This window comes from Phoenix dactylifera, chromosome 12 (genome assembly GCF_009389715.1).
Source record: "Phoenix dactylifera cultivar Barhee BC4 chromosome 12, palm_55x_up_171113_PBpolish2nd_filt_p, whole genome shotgun sequence".
Classification (NCBI taxonomy): Eukaryota; Viridiplantae; Streptophyta; class Magnoliopsida; order Arecales; family Arecaceae; genus Phoenix; species Phoenix dactylifera.
In genome coordinates this window covers 7,246,256-7,265,678 of record NC_052403.1, presented here as the reverse complement: position 1 = coordinate 7,265,678, position 19,423 = coordinate 7,246,256, and the positions used below count along the sequence as shown (strand labels likewise).

Sequence of the window (19,423 nt, the reverse complement as noted above, 5' to 3'; positions counted from 1 at the left end):
GGTGTGGTAGATAGAGCCCAAAACACCATCCACAAAACACCATCAATTAATATCCGCGAATAATGTAAGGCTATTATTGATGGGACTCCAAATATCCAGTGAAGCTTTCTTTTTTATTTTCGATGAGCAAGTGTAGCTTTCGAACGAGTACTGTATCCATTCTGAACATAGATTTCCACTCAGACAACAGTATTAATTATTGCAGGCTCTACCATCGTCAAAGCGGCTACCAATGCCAAACTTTTTCGGAATATAATAAAAGAGCCGTCTGTCGGACTCTGGGTGGTGACGCTTAGGATAGGTTATCAGAAAGCTTTCATTAGTTATGGTGGCCATCACCATGAGTGCGTAATCTGTAGTAACGACCCTATGTGTTATTTGAAACCTTGCTCTAAACCGACCAAGCATTATCGTTGGTGCAGAGTTTCAAGTTGCTTTGTGATCTGTGCTTGCTCATAATGCGAAAGGCATCGGATGAATTTGCACGTCATGTTGGAATAGCAGTGGACCAAACTTGGGATCTAGTTCCATTCTTGCTTGATAAGCGCTCATGAAGCGCTCTGAACCCGTCACTTAGGTCGACTATATGACATAGCCGCATGATCTCTAGAGCAATGCCCTAGAGATCATGCAAGGCTAAAAATGAACAAATATCCATTAACTCAACGGTAAATAGGCGAATAATCCAAATAAATAAATACATCATATTCAAATAATCCAACTAGTTTAGTTATATAATCTTCGAATGTTCATCAATATCAAAAAACAAACTAACTAATAACTCTAATGCTCGAACTCAATGCCCAACTCATCTGAAACTACGCATTCTGCGACCCTAAAAAAAGAAGAAAAGAAGTAGTATCATAGCATAGGTTTATCTTGGTTTGCCACCATAGGCAGAAATGTAGATACTCTGGTTTGTCACTGCGGGCCGAAACATAATTATCATGGTTTGCCACCACGGGCCGAAGCGCGGATATTCTGATTTGCCACTGCAGGCTGAAGTGTAGTTATTTTGGTTTGCCACTACGGGCCGAAGCGCATATATTTTTGTTTGCTACCACGGGCCGAAGTATGGATATTTTGGTTTTCCACCATGGGCCAAAGTGTGGAATTATGGTTTGCCAATCATGGGTGGAAGCATGATTATGAATAGTCCAAATCAGGTAGATAATAGTTGATTAGAAAATATGGAAGATTAAAAATATAAAACCACTGTATAATAATATCTTACATATTTTCTGGAATGGGTTATATGTTTGATGACACATATTTATAGATGCATATTTACAAGGATTTTATCGAGCTATGTTGGATATTTTTATGATTTTTGTTTGTATTTTGATGAGGTTTATAGTTAATCTTTATTTTAAAATTATTATATCTATATTAGTGTAAGTATATGCAATTTTTACTGGGCTGTAAAGCTCACACTACTTTTCTTTTTCTTTTAGAGCCATAGGATGTATAGTTTCGGATGGGTTGAGTATGAAGTTCAAGTATTAGAGTTATGAGTTAGTTTATTTTCTATTACCGATGAACATTTGAAGATTATATAACTAAACAATTTGGATTATTTGAATATAATGGATTTATTCATTTGGATTATTTGGTTATTCACCGTTGAGTTAATAGATATTTGTTCATTTTAGGCCTTGCATGATCCCTAGGGCTCATGCGGCCGTGTCACATAATCGACCTAAGTGACGGGTTCGAAGTGTGACCAAGCTTTCCTTATAAGCGCAACTTGAGCCACTAGATAGAGGCCTCTCCTTGAATTCTCATAAGGGCATAGTAGGTATTTAGAGGAGTGTTAAGTCACATACCTCCAAGGTGGAGTTCTCGGATGTCATGGAATCTTCTTTCACTCCACTAATTTCTTCTTCTTACTATAGAAAGATCTCTCCTCCTTATCTTAGCCCTTTCCCCTTTTCTTTGTTCAGTTGTCATCTGACTTTCTCTAAGTATTTATTGTCTCCTCGGCATTGATGTACTTTGGTACCCAAGTGAGGCTCTTGGAAAGGGGAGAAACTGGGTCTAGAGTTCTTTCATGCTTGAGTAAATGAAAAACAATGCAGTTACAGACAATTATCCATGCCTAATGTAGCTGATGTTGAATGCATCTGCAGCCAAAATGCAAGCAAAGTCCGGTTGAATCAAATCCCCTCGCCGAAGTAGGAAATCACCTCCAAGCGCGTGGCCCGCCGCGCAATGAGCTGCTTGATTTCCTTCCACCTACTCGAATCAAAGATTCGGGCTTTGACTTGAGCTAGGGGACCTCGAAGGTGTTGATGGGAGGCCATGGGCTGCTTCTAGGAGGCCCAAGTCGTATACTAAAACAGGCCCGAGTCGGATAGAAGGCGCGAGCTCAAGCAATGTTACATGGGAATGGATTTGCCCACATTTGATTGAAACTTGAACTGAGTTTCATTATAAAATTCCATGGTTTCATCTCTTAGTTGAATGTTATGTTAAGAAATGTCTAAAGGAAAATTCAACAACACCAGTTATTTGATGACCTGCGAGCATATTTTGGTAGTGAATATTACAAAGTGCTCAATAGAAATTGGTATTTTCGTTCTTTTTAAACCAACCCTCCCACGCATCAAACACCCACCGTCCATCCCACGTTTCATTGATCAATGAAACGAGAGAGCAAGACAGCAAACTGTAAGAAAATCAAAGGAGAAGTGAGGAAAGGTTGTGGGGAGCCTGACGAGGCCAAGCATCGAGGCTGGTCCAAAGAACAAAACCCTGTCCAAAATTCTTTTGAGAAAGAAAGTTTCTGTCTGACAATGTCGACTAACCAGCATGCTCATAGGCGCCGTTTGAGTGTCGGATCTGTCATCCTAAGAAACAGGATCTTCTATAGTGCGGCTTTTGCATTGTTGAGTCATGTACTGTTATGGATAGCTATCATCATATTATCCATCTCAGAGATGGTTGGCTCTTCTTCATCGTCACGATGAGTTATGTGTATTGTTTATATTTTAGGAATAAATGAGAGCCGCCTGTCTCCAAGGTGGATGATGTAGTAGCTATCCGCGGTAACAATATTCCGAACTCGCCTTCTAAAATTGTAGGACCGAGCGCTTACCATTACACCAAAAGTAATTGCTATTAGTGAATGCGCTACTCTAATACCTCAATCACCAGAAGCTCTTGCAGCGCGAAGCGCCTCGAGTCGACTCGACCGACACCCAGCCGGCCTCCGCCACTTGTGACCCACACGCCAGAGACACCAGGCATCCACGCTGGAAATAGAGGACTTAATGCTGCGCCATCGAAACCGAGGCCAACAAGCACCATATCCAATGATCCATGATGTACAGCGACATGATTATGTCCATCATTTTTCTTTACCGATCCTTGGGATTGACACCATCATAAGTTGCATGGCTTCATGAGGGCAACATAAACATAGATTCATAGCTTCCACGGATCATGTATGCCTGCAGGCATACAAGGAAGGTAGCCCTAAATGTCCTCGTTTTGATCACCCAGGAGACAGCCAGCGGTAGTTTATCAAAGATCATAATGAATGATTCTTCCAATATAATACTCCGGGTTTCCTGTTGTTATTCTAATGTTTCCACACATCACAGGTGGCAAAAACATCCCTTCATGACGTATAAAACAATCAATCTAATGTGTTTGACAATTAGTCAATGATAGTCTCATATAATTAAGTAGGAATGGATGACTGCCCCAGCAGTCATAGTGATCAGTTAGTAGCCAATTCTGATTTGATCAGGAAGAAGCAAGATTTCTTTCAACCCGTGCAACTCGAATCTTTCAAAAGATAACTAAAAAAAATACAGAAGATTTTCGAAAGTAAGGCTTAACTCTCTTTTTCTTTAATTAATGATTGAAAAATAATGTACATCATCTCTATTCGTAACATGAGGTCCATCTTTACACAATTTGGGTTGGATTTCTCTTCCCAACTCTAGCAGAATTTTTTTTTTCTAAAATAGATATCTCCAGTACAAATCTTCTAGAAAAGGCTAAAAATCTTAAGAAGGTAGATCTCGACTTTTATATTAACTTTGTCTTTTGTTGCTCTGTCTGATTCTTCTTGGATAAAGAGCTACGGCCAGTCAAAATCTTACCTAAAAAAGAAAACTTTCAATTTGACCGGCCCGTTTCTGACCTTAAATAATGGAATTTGGGCTCGATCGCTAGGGGCTTGGTCCAGTCTTGCTCGTAGTAGCCAAAATAGTTCATATCCATATGGGGATTCTTCTGGATCAAATTCCTTTGGTAGCTTGGTGGCTTGCAGCATCAATGTAAAAGCTTCATGTGACAACTGAGTACCCGATTGCATCAAGCGATTAATGAATGATTTAAGTATGTCCACTAGTTACATCAGAACAAGTAGATCCCCCAAGAAGGGGGTTGCCCTCTCCATTGGAAATGTGAAGTCACGGGGCTACTCCCAGCTTACTCTTTGGAAGAAAACTATAAGGAAAAAGAATGCCCGTTTGTGGAGCCATGTTTGCTAGGTTGATACGTGACGCTTACCTCCTCTCCTTCATTACTTCTATTCGGTTGCAGGTTGTCCCAGTAGCTATCAGTATCAAAGCATCACATCTTCACCTAGGGCTGAAATTGGACTCTTTCTAGCTGTGATTATAATAAAAATGGCTGTTCTTTTCGAGCAGGAGATCAGACTCATGAGAAGACAAGCAAGTTTAGATCCGTCATGAGGAAATTCTTCAGAGGAAATTTGAAGGGTCACTCTCCAACCATTTGAGATTCTACTATAACTGATCGAGATCGTAAACAACCATCAAGGAATGTGCTATAATCATCCAGAAATGTGCTGTAACCGCCCTGGGACATTATTATAAGTTTTAACTCTCGGCGTATGTATGAAGCGATGGGGCAGCCATCGGCTAAGATAAAATGGATCGGGTCGGCTTGGGATGGTTGCCGAGTCGAATAGTTATGTGGCCGTGCCGCAAGATTTCATTTGGCGATGTGTGATCTCAAAGGTCGGTTCCTTTTGGTTTGCTCGGCTGGCTGGGCTTTTAGATTGATCGGAGTTGACTTGTTTTATTGGTCAAAGGGTTGTAAAGTGTACCTAGTTACCAAGTCATTCTTCGCCCCAGCCTCTCCCCCTAGCTCCCTCTTTCCCCTGAAGCCTTATGATTGCTTCCTCATCAAAGCCTCCCTCTTCGCCTCCTTTGATGACTTCAATGCCACGACACCACCCGCCGGTTGGCTATGTTGACCCCTCCTCCTTCACCATGCCACACCATGCTCGGCGATGTTGCCGGTGGATACTTCCTCCTTCACCATGCCACATCATGCTCGGCGATGTTGCCGCCATCCACCGCCTCCTCTCCCCTCACCTCTGCCGACTCCATGATCGTCCTTTGCTTTGCCGCCCTCTTTCTCCTCCCCCTCCTCAACTCTGGCCTCCACCTCCCCCCTCCCCCTCTTCCAAGCCTCTTAAAGAGAAGCCCAAGGGGGAGGCGGTGACGTCGAGAGTATGGATGGTGGTCCATGCGGTGGCAACAATGGGGGAGTACGAGGAGCTCTTGAGGGCAATGAAGGAGTGGGGAGTAGATTGATGGATGGGGAGGGGAGAATGGTGCTGCAGAGGCGGCGAAGAGGGGGCATGTGAGACGTGCAAGACGTTGGTGGAGAAGGGGGCTGAGAAGAATGCGAGGAGCAAAGATGGACGTTGTATTAGGCAGCGATAAACGAGGATGCGGAGATGGCGGCGAATCCATTTCCCTTTTTTCTGCTTTTGTTGAGATGGTTAGAATGCTACATGTGGCAGTATATTATTGGCTCAAAATCGAAATAAAAATACATACTTCACATCTACTATTACATTAATTTCAAATCTTATTTAAAAAATAAAAGAAATTACTACTCGACTGCCTATTAATTTGTCACATATGAATATATTTTATATAGGTAAAAATGAACATTAGCGATCAGATTGTATCTCATCATGAGAACAAGCTTCCATTCTTCGAAACAGACTTGACTGGTCAGTGGACCTAGACCTGACCACGGTTCTGGAACTGCCGGTTCCGGTTCCACAAAAACCTAGAACCTTAACCATAACTGAAAATAGTCAGTTCGGTTCTGGTTCTAGAACTGCCGGTTTCGGTTCCGGTTCTAGACAGATCCGGTTCCGGTTCTAAACGGTTTCGATTCCAATTTTTCAACATAAATTATAAAATTTTGAAAAAATAGATTGTGTAATTAATTTGGAAAAAAGTATAAATACAAATAGATTGTGTAATTAATACAAAATGATAATTTGTACCTCATTTTGTTATTTACTATCAAAGTAAATTTTAATAATACAACTAGATAACATTATAAAAAATAATAAGTTACATTAAATAAATTTGAAACTAATTTATTTTATTATAAATGAAAAAAAGAAAAAAATTAGGCTTCGGTTCCGGTTCGGTTCCATCAAACCTGGAACCTTAACCGAACCGTATTTCTCAAAGTTCCGGTTCGATTAAGAATTGTGAGACACGGTTCCAGTTCCGGTCCTGTTCTTCCCGGTTCGGTTCCGGTCCGGTTCCCCGGTTAGAACCGAACCGTGGTCAGGTCCAATCGTCCAAGTGGACTCTGCAGTTTGCACGCTGCAAAAACAGTGGGGACTTACCTGCCTTCGAAGGCCGGAGCCAAATAAAGCCAATATCACAACTCAAATATGAGCATTTTGGCCCGGGTCATCAATGCTCTAATTTATTTGAATCCATCAATCCATAACAACAAGCAAACGTAGTCACTCCTAACTCTTATTATTCCCAAGGCTCTAGTAATTGCCTTGGCTCTCCATGACTGAAAACCACCATAACTAGAGAAAGCTTTCTGATAACCTATCCTAAGCATCACCACACACAGTCCGACCGCCATCAACACAAGTAACCTGACCCGTGATATAGGAAGCGGCAGGTAGGCATGGGAACGACACGAGAGATGCCACCTCCTCTGGTTCTCCCACACGCCTCATAGGTATGCGGGAGAGCTCTCTTGCTGTGGCTTCCTTGTCTTCAAGTACCTGCACAAATGCGAAGGATGAGAGATTCCAGCAGAAATTTAGCCCAACGACTTACCCCATGTATTTGCCTTGGCGAAAGATGCAGCGCAAATGACGAGGTTTGATTGCAACAACTGTGGCCACCACTAATTTCCTATCCATTTTTAGTTGGCAAAAAGAAAAAAAAAGTGCAGCCCTGTAGGGCCACCTTGATGTATGGTACCCACTGCAAAATTCTTCTTCTAGGATACATAAACCAAACTTACGAATCATTGTATGGTACCCACCGCAAAATTCTTAAAATGATCAATATATCTTAATGCAATGCAATGCAAATGACATAGACAAGACATAGACAAGGAACTTAATTTCTACTGTTGTTATAAAAATGCCTACACAAGTAGCCAGTGATAGTTATACTTTCTTTTCGTTTCCTTGATAAACATGACGATCTTTTCCAATATATAGCATGGATTTGCTCGGCTTAGGGGTCTTCTAAACCCCCCATCCGATCCTCTCTGGATGGCTTGGTAGATATACAGAAAATGCAATGCTATAATTAACTAGGTATGCTACACTAGGATATCTTTTTCTTTTTTCGGAGAAAAGGTTCAGGCAACAATGAGAAAGGCCCCTTACAGACTTTACGAGTGGGGTCCGGATGAACCCTGGAACGACACAGTTGACTCGGATATTGTCTTCTATCCACTCACAAGCCAGGTTCTTCGTGAGCTGATTTATTGCTCCTGAACAACATAGCAGATAAGAAAGCCATGAAGAGTGGGGGATCCACAGTTACTGATAAGAAAGTCATAAGATGGGCCTTATCTTAGATTTACCTTTAGTTGCTGCATAAATGGATAAGTTTCCTATGGCTACAACCCCTGCAATTGAGGAGATGAACACGATGCTGCCTGCCCCTGATGCCTTCAGAAGAGGGTGAGCTAGTTGGCTCAGATGGAAAGCTGATTCCAAGTTGGTAGCCATAAGAAAGGAATACTCTTCAGCAGTGAAATCCAGGGCTGGCTTCCCAATGCCCGTCCCTGCATTGTTAACCTGCGTGCGGGCACCACAACTTCGTTATATGGATGGAATGGATTCATACTTCAGTAAATTGTACTCAGAGAGTCAGCCATGGGAATGCTAAACAAGAGATCATCTCAATAAGGCAGCACCCGGCATGAACTTATTTACTGCAGTATTTAGGTTGAAGTCGTACGTTCTAGGTTGCCATCCGAACGGACGTAGGCTGGAAGAGCAGGTATCAAGGAATGGTAAAGGTGCAGTAGGTACAAATTAATGAAAAGAAAATTTACGGGTGCAGAAACAATAAACGCTAGAAGACTCCTTGTCAGAACCGTGGCCTCATGACTACATCAAATGCTGCAACCGTTTAGTATGAAACAAGTTTGACGAGCATTAATGGTGTCATAAGAGATTTGTTGCAAGTTTTAGAGATTTACTTTTGTTGTTGTTTTTTTTTTTCACAGTTCCATCATTCATTGAACTTACAAGGATATTGAGCTTCCCCTGGAAAATGGAACGGACGTCCTCCATTAGTTTCTCTCTTTCGGCTCGAGAAGAGACATCGCAAACCGATCCGGTAACATGAATGTTCAGACTTTTCCATCGTTCCAGGCATTTGTTGAGCTCTGCTTCAGTCCTGGAACACGTATGCACGGTTGCTCCAAATCCAGCTAATTCTTCAACTATGGCATGCCTGGAATGTCATCAGAAGATCACATTTACATCGGTTGCAGTGGCTAAACAATGTCAGGAAACTTGATGAACTCTCTAGGATCTTCTTTGGTAAGCAATCAAGGAGGTGTAAACCACTATCAGGTGCACCGGTTATAAATGAGCATAAATTTTATAGCGGCAATCCTAAGTTCCTAATATATTCTTCTCTCGAAACCACTTGCAAACTGGAGAAATCTCTATCACCATGGGAGTTTAAAGGGACTAGGCTTTATTCTCTTATACTTTTTGATCGCTGCACCCACACCCGTTGTGTGTGAATCGCCGTTATACAAAAAAAAAAAAAAAAAAATCGAAAATAAAGGGACTAGGTTTATAACATTAGAATTTCAAGTAGTTCAAATTTCAGAAAAGTGTAGAAATTATGATGTGAACCATAATTTCAAGCAGGGATTTCTGATATTAAAAAAAGGGGATAATCTGAATGTGATCATTGACAAAGAGACAAGCTTCTTGATCAGGCTGAAAAGAGATGGCAGCAGCAAGAGAATAGAAGGGAGCCGTCTTACACAGAGCGATGGACTTTCAAGCCCACTTCATTGGATGTTGGCAATTTATTTTATCTGTTCACTCTCATTTTTCTGTTCATTTTTTATTGACGAGCAGAACATATACGCTCTGTGTCCTCATGTATCTCTGAGTTTTACCCACTCTAGCATTAAGCTTTCTTTTACTAAGAAAGCAATCATACTATAAACGTTTTAAAAATCTAAAAATGCTTCTTCTAATAAAAAGGCAGCGTGATAAATCATCAGGCAATGAACAAGAAAATTATAGAATCTACCCATTTATGTATAATTTACAACCTCTGTTTTTCTTAACTTCATGATCTACAGATTTAAACTGAATGGAGGGCACCGATTGGACAAGTTGGTAACAAGCAGACAAGGACATGATAAAGTCATCGGCAAAGATCATACAGTTCGGAGATTTGGACGAAAACCGAAGGAAAACTACTTGGGTGGCCGACGATGTGGGATAGGATAAGGCAGCAGATTCCTTACCCGATTCCTTTGGTGCCCCCAGTGACCAAAGCTGTGGTTCCATCGAGGGACCATTTCTTCACTCTGTTGCTGGCCCTGCTACTCTCTGCGTCCCCCATGGCTGTCTTCTCTCTTTCCATCAGAAGAAACCCGTTCCTCCTCCGTGACTTCGAGTCCACGCAAGGCTTCATATTAAAAGGAGCTAGCCGCTTAACTCGGTGAGGCAGGTGGCAGATGGCTCTGTTATTATATTCCGAAAATGTTTTGCATTGGTAGCCGCCTTGACGGGGGCAGTGCCGGCAATAATTAATACGGGTAGTTTAATTCCCCACCGTCCGAAAGACGACAGTCGACACTGGTATAACAAAAAATTTCTTGGTCCAACAACTTCATTTAGTTTAATTCATTGTCCTTTAGAGCATTTTATTAAGTTTAAGGCCATGGCCCCTGCGGCTGCTGCAGGCGCTGCTGGCCAGCCGTGGTTGCCGGCAGCCACGACCCGGCCCCCTTTCGAGCACTCAAATGAAAAAAAAGCTCTCCCTTGAGTCGCAGGTGAAGGAAAGAGGAAATGAGAAGAAAAGAATAAGAAGGGAGGCCGGGCCGCTTTCGTAGGTGCCACCGGTCAGGGCTCGGGCCCTCTCTCGCGGCCACCGCGGGTGCCGCAGGTGCCGCCGGCTTCGCGAGAGAAGAAGAAAGGAGGGAAAGCCGGGCTGCTGGCTACTGCCCGACCCCCTCTCGGGCTCTCTCTAGCGGCCGTCACGACCCGACCCCCTTCCGATGCAGCCGGCCTCGCGGAAAAAGAAGAAAGGAGAAAGAAGAAGGAAAGAAGAGAAGAAAAAAAGAAAAGAAAAAAAAAAAAAGAGAAGAAAAGCAAAGTAAAAGAAGAAAAGAAAAGAAAAAGAAAGATAAATAAATAATGCATATATATATATATATATATATATATATATATATATATATATATATGAATGAATAAATAAATAAATAAATAATTATATAAATAAATATATTTTAATAAAATAAAATAATAAATAAAAAAATAAATGAGTGGCAAATAATTTTATCTTTGTGATATTGATAGGCGCAGTGGATTTGTCATCATTTCAATTAGTTAAGTAAGCTTGGAACTCAGTTCATATAGTCTCGAATACAGATAACTCACCATTACAATTAGGTTAGTAAACTTGGTGCACAGGTAATATAGCATAGCACATATTTAAGTAAGCTTAGCATGCAATTAATCAATGTTGAACACTTAATCTAGCGGTGAAGTCTTTTCCTCCCGCGAGGCCGACGACGCCGGAAAGGGGTCGAGTCGCAGCGAACGCGGGAGGGGACCGGGCTATGGCCGTTGGTGGGACGCGGGAGGGCACCTCCTTCTTCTTCCTCTTCTTCGGCACCTTCCCACCATAGGGGCGGGGGTATTCCCAGTGTGGAAGGGGGCTCGGGAGGAGGCCGGGTCGTGGTCGGTGGCGGCCGCGGCCCGGCCTCCCTTCTTCTCCCTTTTTCTTCTTTGTTCTCCTCCTGCGAGACCGGTGGCGCCGGAAGGAGGCCGAGCCGTTGTGGCCGCGGGAGGACGCCGGGCCTAGCCGGCGGCCAAGGTGCCCAACGATGCATCTCTCGGCCTCACCGTGGAAGAGGTATTTTCGTCGAAGAATCGAAGAGCAGATTCATAGGGGGTATTTTCATCTTATGATAGAATATCGAAATATAGTTGGGCAGGTTGTTAAACAACCAATCAACATGGATTGAAAGTTAGAGTTCGGTTAAAAAATGGACCGGTCATTAGTTACTCCTAATTAATATTATTGTTTGAGGGGAAAATTATGTTCAGAATGGACCGCTTTGGTCGGATATTTTTGTTTTTTATTTTTTTTAACGATACAGTACATGTTCGAAAGCTACACTTGCTCATCGAAAATAAAAAAGAAAGCTTCACTGGATATTTGGAGTCCCATCAATAATAGCCTTACATTATTCGCGGATATAAATTGATGGTGTTGTGGATGGTGTTTTGGGCTCTCTCTGCCACACCGAGTTATGCGGCTAGCTCCTTTTAAATATGAAGCCTTGCGTGGGCTCAAAGTAACGGAGGAAGAACGGGTTTCTTCTGATGGAAAAAGAGAAGACAGCCACCGCAGAGAGTAGCAGGGCCAGCAGCAGAGTGAAGAAATGGTCCCTCGATGGAACCACAGCTTTGGTCACTGGGGGCACCAAAGGAATCGGGTAACGAATCTGCTGCCTTATCCTCCTATCCCACATTTTTTTTTTTTTGATGAAAACACCCGGCCTTTACTGGAGAAAGGAGGTTTACAGAAACTATTTATAAAAAAGATTTGTAAGAAATAAAAACACAGAAGAGCAATAAAATTTTTTTTATAAAAGATAGCGGTTTATAAATAGACCGGTTAAACTATTCAACAAGTTGAACAATCTCATAAGTGGTTTGAAGAATCTCTGTATCTTCAATATGTAACTATACAAGTTTTGTATCCTAATATGAGTCGGTCTTTTTCTAAAAAGATAGATCAATGTCTTTCAACGTGCGGCACCAATGTTGCGAGGTTATTTCAAAGTTTGAGATGAGCATCAAGCAGCTTCTGTGAACACAAATGCTTCTAGTTGAAGAAGGTTGATAAGATTTTCTGCAAAACAATAGATAGAACTTGATTTTTTTAAGAATATCTGACCATTTTGCTTCTTCCAGTTTTTCCAATAGATAGCAGCAATCAACTGACCCACAGTTTTTCTCATTGGTTGTTGGAATTTTTCGTTTCTCCATTTGGTCTCCAGATCACTAATACTAGCAGGCCATCCTCTTAAGTTTAGCTGCATTTTAATTATCGTCCATAAACTACGAACAAATGGGCACATAATTAGTAGATGGAAGATCATTTCGGCTCTTCTTCCACAGCGCACCCATTTATCACTAACTTGTCATCCTTTCTTAGCAAGAATCTCTTTTGTATGCAGTTGAATTCTAAACGCAAGCCATATAAAATTTTTTACTTTTTTTGGTAAAGCCGCCTTCTACAGGCTCTTATAAAAAGGATAGCAAAGGCCACCATTATTAAGAAATTTGTAGAAAGAGTTTACTGTAAAACAATCTCTTTGTGAGAGTTTCCACCAAGGGGAGTCATTGCTCTGCAAAAATATCCAATCCCATTTTGCAAGAAATGCCAGGTTCATTTGCTCAATATTTTTTATCCCCAGCCCTCCTTGTTTCTTGGACTTACAAACCAAATCCCAATTCACCAAGCAATGGAAGCCACTAACTTTGTCCACTCCTTTCTAAAGGAAAGCACAACACATCTGATCAATTTTGTTAATAACCTATTTTAGCAATCTAAACACCGACATATAGTAAGAAGGGAGAGCTGACATCATGCTATTAATAAGGGTAGGCCTACCTCCCAACGAGAGAAATCTCCCTTTCCAAGCAGCCAATCTCCTATTGATCTTCTCTAGCAGTGCAAACTAACATTGTCTTGTAAGTCTCTTGTCAAATAGTGGCAGTCCTAAATAAGTAAAATATATGGTTCTTTTCTTGCAATTCATCAAAGCAGCCATCACATCAAATTTCTCTCCATACATATTAAGGCCGATAATGGAGCTTTTATAGAAATTTATTCTTAACCCCAAAGCCCCTTCAAAGGATAGGAGTATGGCTTTTACTGCAACAATACTTCGCGGCACATAAGAGCAGAGTGTCGTCAACAAATTGAAGGCTTTTAATGGTGTGAAAGACATCAATTTCTCTAATTTCTTCAACTAGCCCTATAGATCCTTCCTATTTAAGAAGCCTCGCCAAAACATCAGTAGCAAAGATAAATAGGAAAGGAGATAAGGGATCACCTTATCGAAGACCTTTGCAACATTTGATCCAATGGTTTACCGTTCACAAGGAGAGCCACCCAAGTAGTTTTCCTTCGGTTTTCATCCAAATCTCTGAACTGTATGATCTTTGCCGATGACTTTAACATGTGTTTGTCTGCTTGTTACCAACTTGTCCAATCAGTACCCTTAATTCAGTTTAAATATGTAGATCATGAAGTTAAGAAAAACAGAGGCTGCAAATGATACATAAATGGGTAGATTCTATAATTTTCTTGTTCATTGCCTGATGATTTATCATGCTGCTTTCTCATTAGAAGAAGCATTTTTAGATTTTTAAAAAGTTTATAGTATGAAAGAAAGCTTAATGCTAGAGTGGGTAAAACTCAGAGATAAATGAGGACACAGAGCATAGATGCTCTGTTCATCAATAAAAAGTAAACAAAAAAATGAGAGTGAACAGATAAAATAAATTGCCAGCATCCATTGAAGGGGGCTTGAAAGATAGTCCATCGCTATGTATAAGACAACTCTTTCTTTTTGTTTTTGGGTATATTAGCGGCTCACACTAATCTCGTATGAGCATTACCATGAGAGTCCAGAGAGAGGATACACCCTAGGGAGGAATAGATATATAGCGAGTCCAGAAAATCTCACTGGATTGGTGAGCAGCAAAGGAGACGACCTAATCTGCAGCTCTGTTCGTCTCCCAATAGACATGTGCAACCTAAAAGGCATCACACTCCCCCGATAGCTTCCGGATGTCGATTAAAAGGGGATGGTCTGCCTCTCTCGACCCCATCTGTAGAATTCGCTCAATGATCTCCACTGAATCATCCTCTAGGATGATGCTCCGTGCTCGAACACCCGCTTGGCATAGAAGATCTACTCCCGCGCCGCTCTAAGTTCTACTCCAGGGACACATGCCTCAAAAGTATGCCGTCCCTCCATAGCTATCAGCTTAAAGTAGTGGTCCCTGATCACAAATGCAACACCTGTATAATCGCCGCACTCTGGCAGACTACCATCAAAACAACTCTTTGCTATTTTCTTGCTGCTGCCGTTTCTTTTCAGCTAGATCAAGAAGCTTGTCTCTTTTCAATGATCACATTCAGATCATCCCGTCTTTTTCTTCTAGGTTGCAGAAGTTTCTGAATCAAAAATTCTGAATCTTTGCTATTTTTCTTTTTGTTAATTGCAGGGTACCTTAACTTGCTGTGTCTTTTCTATACATATTCTTGTACATAATTTTTATCTTAACAATAATGATGGGCGGTATCTTGCCTCCCTCATCCCTTTTTTAAAAACTAACAAAAAAAAAGAATAGATTAAATAAATAACTGGAAATTTAGTGCTAAATTGGAGAGCAAAAATTCCTAATCTTGCTGGTCTATACCATCTAGGCAAAGTAGATGTCTGATAGGTAAATTCAATAAACAGGGTATTACTTCTTGATACTATTTGTTTGGAAAAAAAATATAGAATAATAATGTCAGGCATAGTCTGTAGCTTATATGGAATATATATCTTTTTCTACCAAAACAGAATGTGAACGTATGAAAGGATTATAGTTGTTTTTCCAAACACTTAAGTTTCTCTTTTTTCAATATCAGAAATCCCCTGTTTGAAATTATAGTTCACATCATAATTTCTACACTTCTCTGAAATTTGAACTACTTGAAATTCTAATTTTATAAACCTAGTCTCTTAAAACTCACATAGTGATAAGAGATTTCTCCAGTTTGCAAGTGGTTTAGAGAGACGAATATATTAGGAACTTAGGATTACCACTATAGAATTTATGTTCATTTATAACCAGTGCACCCGATAGTGGTTTACACATCCATGATTGCTCGTCAAAGAAGATCCTACAGAGTTCATCAAGTTGCCTGACATTGTTTAGCCACCGCAACCGATGTAAATGTGATCTTCTGATGACATTCCAGGCATGCCATAGTTGAAGAATTAGCTGGATTTGGAGCAACTGTACATACATGTTCCAGGACTGAAGCAGAGCTCAATAAATGCCTGGAACGATGGAAAAGTCTGAACATTCATGTTACCGGATCGGTTTGCGATGTCTCTTCTCGAGCCGAAAGAGAGAAACTAATGGAGGACGTCCGTTCCATTTTCCAGGGGAAGCTCAATATCCTTGTAAGTTCAATGAATGATGGAACTGTGAAAAAAAAAAAAAAAGAACAACAAAAGTAAATCTCTAGAACTTGCAACAAATCTCTTATGACACCATTAATGCTCATCAAACTTGTTTCATACCAAACGGTTGCAGCATTTGATGCGGTTATGAGGCCATCCAGGTTGTTGCACATCCTGTATGAGCTTGTTCCTCTTTCATGTAGGTAGGCCACGGCTCTGACAGGGAGTCTTCTAGCGTTTATTGTTTCTGTACCCGTAAATTTTCTTTTCATTAATTTCTACCTACTGCACCTTTACCATTCCTTGATACCTGCTCTTCCAGCCGACGTCCGTCGGATGGCAACCTAGAACGTACGACTTCAACCTAAATACCGTAGTAAATAAGTTCATGCCGGGTGCTGCCTTATTGAGATGATCTCTTGTTTAGCATTCCCACAGCTGACTCCTGAGTGCAATTTACTGAAGTATGAATCCATTCCATCCATATAACGAAGTTGTGGTGCCCGCACGTAGGTTAACAATGCAGGGACGGCCATTGGGAAGCCAGTTGTGGATTTCACTGCTGAAGAGTATTCCTTTCTCATGGCTACCAACTTGGAATCAGCTTTCCATCTGAGCCAACTAGCTCACCCTCTTCTGAAGGCATCGGGGGCAGGCAGCATCGTGTTCATCTCCTCAATTGCAGGGGTTGTAGCCATACGAAATTTTTCCATTCATGCAGCAACTAAAGGTAAATTTAAGATAAGGCCTATCTTCTGACTTTCTTATCAGTAACTGTGGATCCCCAACTCTTCATGGCTTTCTTATCTGCTATGTTGTTCAGGAGCAATGAATCAGCTCACGAAGAACCTGGCTTGTGAGTGGATAGAAGACAATATCCGAGTCAACTGTGTTGCTCCAGGGTTCATCCGGACCCCACTCGTAAAGTCTGTAAGGGGCCTTTCTCATTGTTGCCTGAACCTCTTCTTCGAAAAAAGAAAAAGATACCCTAGTGTAGCATACCTAGTTAATTATAGCATTGCACTTTCTGTATATCTACCAAGCCATTCAGAGAGGATCGGATGGGGGGTTTAGAAGACCCCTAAGCCGAGCAAATCCATGCTATATATTGGAGAAGATCGTCATGTTCTCAAGGAAACGAAAAGAAAGTACAACAATCACTGGCTACTTGTGTAGGCATTTTTATAACAACAGTAGAAATTAAGTTCCTTGTTCATGTCTCGTCTATGCCATTTGCATTGCATTACACTAAGATATATTGATTATTTTAAGAATTTTGCAGTGGGTACCATACAATGATTGGTAAGTTTGGTTTATGTATCTTAGAAGAAGTTATTGGGATCAGTCCAACCACAAATGGACTATGCCCACAGGAGGACATCAAGGTGGCCCTACAGGGCTGCACTTTTTTTTCTTTTTAGCAACTAAAAATGGAGAGGAAATTTGTGGTGGCCACCGTTGTTGCAATCAAACCTCATTTCATTTGCGCTGCATCTTTCGCCAAGACAAACACATGTGGTAAGTCGTTGGGCTAAATTTCTGCTGGAATTTCTCATCCTTCGCATTTGTGCAGGTACTTGAAGACAAGCAAGCCACAGCAAGACAGGTCTCCCGCATACCTATGAGGCGTGTCGCAGAACCAGAGGAGGTGGCATCTCTCGTGGCGTTCCTATGCCTACCTGCCGCTTCCTATATCACGGGTCAGGTTATTTGTGTTGATGGCGGTCGGACTGTGAGTAGTGATGCTTAGGATAGGTTATCAGAAAGCTTTCTTTAGTTATGGTGGTCTTCAGTCATGGAGAGCCAAGGCAATTAATAAAGCCTTGAGAATAATAAGAGTTAAGAGTGACTACGTTTGGTTGTTGTTATGCATTGATGGATCCAAATATATTAGTGCATTGATGGCCTGGGCCAAAATGCTAATATTTGAGTTGTGATATTGGCTTTATTTGGCTTCGGCCTCCGAAGGCAGGTATAAACCGGGGGCGACCCGCTGCATTGACGGCCAGGGCTCTAGTGTTTGGAAGAATGGAAGCAGTGGATTCTCCGTTTTGGGTCCACTGCACCAGTCAAGCCTGTTTTGTTAAAGGCCCATCCATATACTTCAAACCAGCTTGTTCTCATGATAAGATACAATTTGATCGCTGACGTACATTCTTACCTATATAAACTATATTCATATGTGACAAATTAATGGGTAGTCAAGTAGTATTTTTTTTAGTATTTTAAATTAGATTTAAAATTATTGTAATAGTAGATGTGAAGTATGTATTTTTATTTTGGTTTTGAGCCAAATAAATGAGCCTAAGTTCGGTTCAGCTAGGCAAATCTCAAGCTTGCATGGATGGCTCTATCTACTACTTTGGGAGTTGGGACACAACAGAAGCTGCTCCTAGTCTGCCGCTACTCAAAGCCCATAGTTTTAGAGTGGGAGTATAAGATCCGAACTCGCCATGTTGGTCTTTGGGTTGCATGTGCGGTGCACGTGAGGGCAACAGGAGTCTTCTTCCTCATCGCGATGAGATTGGGAGTTTATTGTGATCCTGTAACCGACCGGATAAGGCCTGGATTAACTATTTAAAGTCTCTCTTCCTTCTTTTTCGAGTTCACCCGAGATTGAGCCACCGATCCCGAGCTCCTTCTCCGGCCTTCTTCCTCAATTTGTCGCCGGAAGGAGCTGCAAGAATCCCTCACCGGATTGAGATATGTACTCCTCTTCTTCTTCTTCTTCTTCTTCTTCTCTCTCTCTCTCTTGAGGTTGAAGCATAGACTTACCTTATCTTGGGATGGCGAATTGTCAGAAAATTGCCCGAAACAGGAGAACCCTATTTCGGTCTGTTTTTCCTCGCCGTCAGCACCATGTTCCTTCGAGTTCGCCACCGTCGGATACTGAGGTTGGCCGAGCCTGCCTTGCCTCCTCTTGCCATCATCGGGGTTGGCCACCACGGCTGCCCCTTGGATGTGATCAAAGAGGAAAGAAAGAGACGAACTCCCTCTATTTTGGAGAAGAAGAGAGAGTTTCTCTCTTCTTTCTCTCTTCTCTCTCCTCTCTCTCTTTCTCTTTTCTCTCTCTTATTGGACTTTCTCTTCCTACTCTTTTTAGGGTAGTTGGACCCAGTAGAGACTTTTCATAGTGATTTTGAATTGACCCTGGTGATGGGTCTTGATCTCGGATTATCGGGCGGCGTGTCAGCCCCCACCCTGGCCTTTGCCAAACACTATTAGATTTGATTGCCCTGATCTTTGTTGAACTATCTATCTGAGTCCGAGCATAATTCAATGAAGTTCACTTTGACCAAACCAACCGAGGTGTCGGGAACTCCCGCTTGGTCAGCCCTATTAAGTGTTAGAATTTAAGTTTTTTATATAATTATGATGATATTTTAAGAAAAAAATAATTTTTGGATATTAGGGTACGCCTGAGAAAAAATTTTAAAATTAATTGGATCTGTTAGTTAGATTGTGTTCGCAAGGTAAGTAATATTTCACTTTTTCTAAATTTATTGAAAATTATTAAATTATTATATTTATGTCTTTTGAGCGGTATTATTCATGATGCATGAATTTGATAGATAGTATCTTATTACAAAAAATATTATTTTAGAATATTATGATGGTATAAGATTTTATTAGAGATATGATTGATTAATTTTGACACCACATAATTTTAGAA

At 41.3% G+C, this 19,423-nt stretch overlaps 2 protein-coding genes across 4 annotated transcripts; one reads left to right on the top strand and one right to left on the bottom strand.

Annotated features, from left to right (window-relative positions):
• Nucleotides 1–6,678: 6,678 nt before the first annotated feature.
• Nucleotides 6,679–10,503, bottom strand: LOC103697337 (noroxomaritidine/norcraugsodine reductase-like). The gene is made up of 5 exons (XM_039132488.1): nucleotides 9,784–10,503; nucleotides 8,534–8,741; nucleotides 7,861–8,077; nucleotides 7,661–7,767; nucleotides 6,679–7,042 (listed from the first exon to the last, which is right to left on the bottom strand). The coding sequence occupies exons 1-5, from the start codon at nucleotides 9,951–9,953 to the stop codon at nucleotides 6,866–6,868; spliced, it is 879 nt and encodes a 292-aa protein (XP_038988416.1). The 5' UTR covers nucleotides 9,954–10,503; the 3' UTR covers nucleotides 6,679–6,865.
• Nucleotides 10,504–11,787: 1,284 nt separating this feature from the next.
• On the top strand, nucleotides 11,788–17,940 carry LOC103697345 (noroxomaritidine/norcraugsodine reductase-like). 3 transcript variants are annotated; one of them, XM_008779190.4, is made up of 5 exons: nucleotides 11,801–11,988; nucleotides 15,543–15,750; nucleotides 16,264–16,480; nucleotides 16,574–16,680; nucleotides 17,324–17,940. In XM_008779190.4, the coding sequence occupies exons 1-5, from the start codon at nucleotides 11,876–11,878 to the stop codon at nucleotides 17,498–17,500; spliced, it is 822 nt and encodes a 273-aa protein (XP_008777412.1). In that variant the 5' UTR covers nucleotides 11,801–11,875; the 3' UTR covers nucleotides 17,501–17,940. The 3 variants fall into 3 exon arrangements, 2 of the variants coding, with proteins under 2 accessions (XP_038988418.1, XP_008777412.1); XR_005514401.1 differs by lacking the exons at nucleotides 16,574–16,680; nucleotides 17,324–17,940 and adding an exon at nucleotides 15,884–15,953 and having other exon boundaries at nucleotides 11,788–11,988; nucleotides 16,264–16,353; XM_039132490.1 differs by lacking the exons at nucleotides 16,574–16,680; nucleotides 17,324–17,940 and having other exon boundaries at nucleotides 11,788–11,988; nucleotides 15,884–16,269.
• The last annotated feature ends 1,483 nt before the right edge of the window (nucleotides 17,941–19,423 follow it).

Coding starts and splice junctions, on each gene's coding strand:
- LOC103697345 (XM_008779190.4), top strand. CDS start 11,876: ATGGAAAAAGAGAAGACAGCCACCGCAGAGAGTAGCAGGGCCAGCAGC. Junction 15,751..16,263: donor AGGGGAAGCTCAATATCCTT/GTAAGTTCAATG, acceptor GCCCGCACGTAG/GTTAACAATGCAGGGACGGC. Junction 16,681..17,323: donor GGACCCCACTCGTAAAGTCT/GTAAGGGGCCTT, acceptor GCATTTGTGCAG/GTACTTGAAGACAAGCAAGC.
- LOC103697337 (XM_039132488.1), bottom strand. CDS start 9,953: ATGAAGCCTTGCGTGGACTCGAAGTCACGGAGGAGGAACGGGTTTCTT. Junction 8,078..8,533: donor AGGGGAAGCTCAATATCCTT/GTAAGTTCAATG, acceptor GCCCGCACGCAG/GTTAACAATGCAGGGACGGG. Junction 7,043..7,660: donor GGACCCCACTCGTAAAGTCT/GTAAGGGGCCTT, acceptor GCATTTGTGCAG/GTACTTGAAGACAAGGAAGC.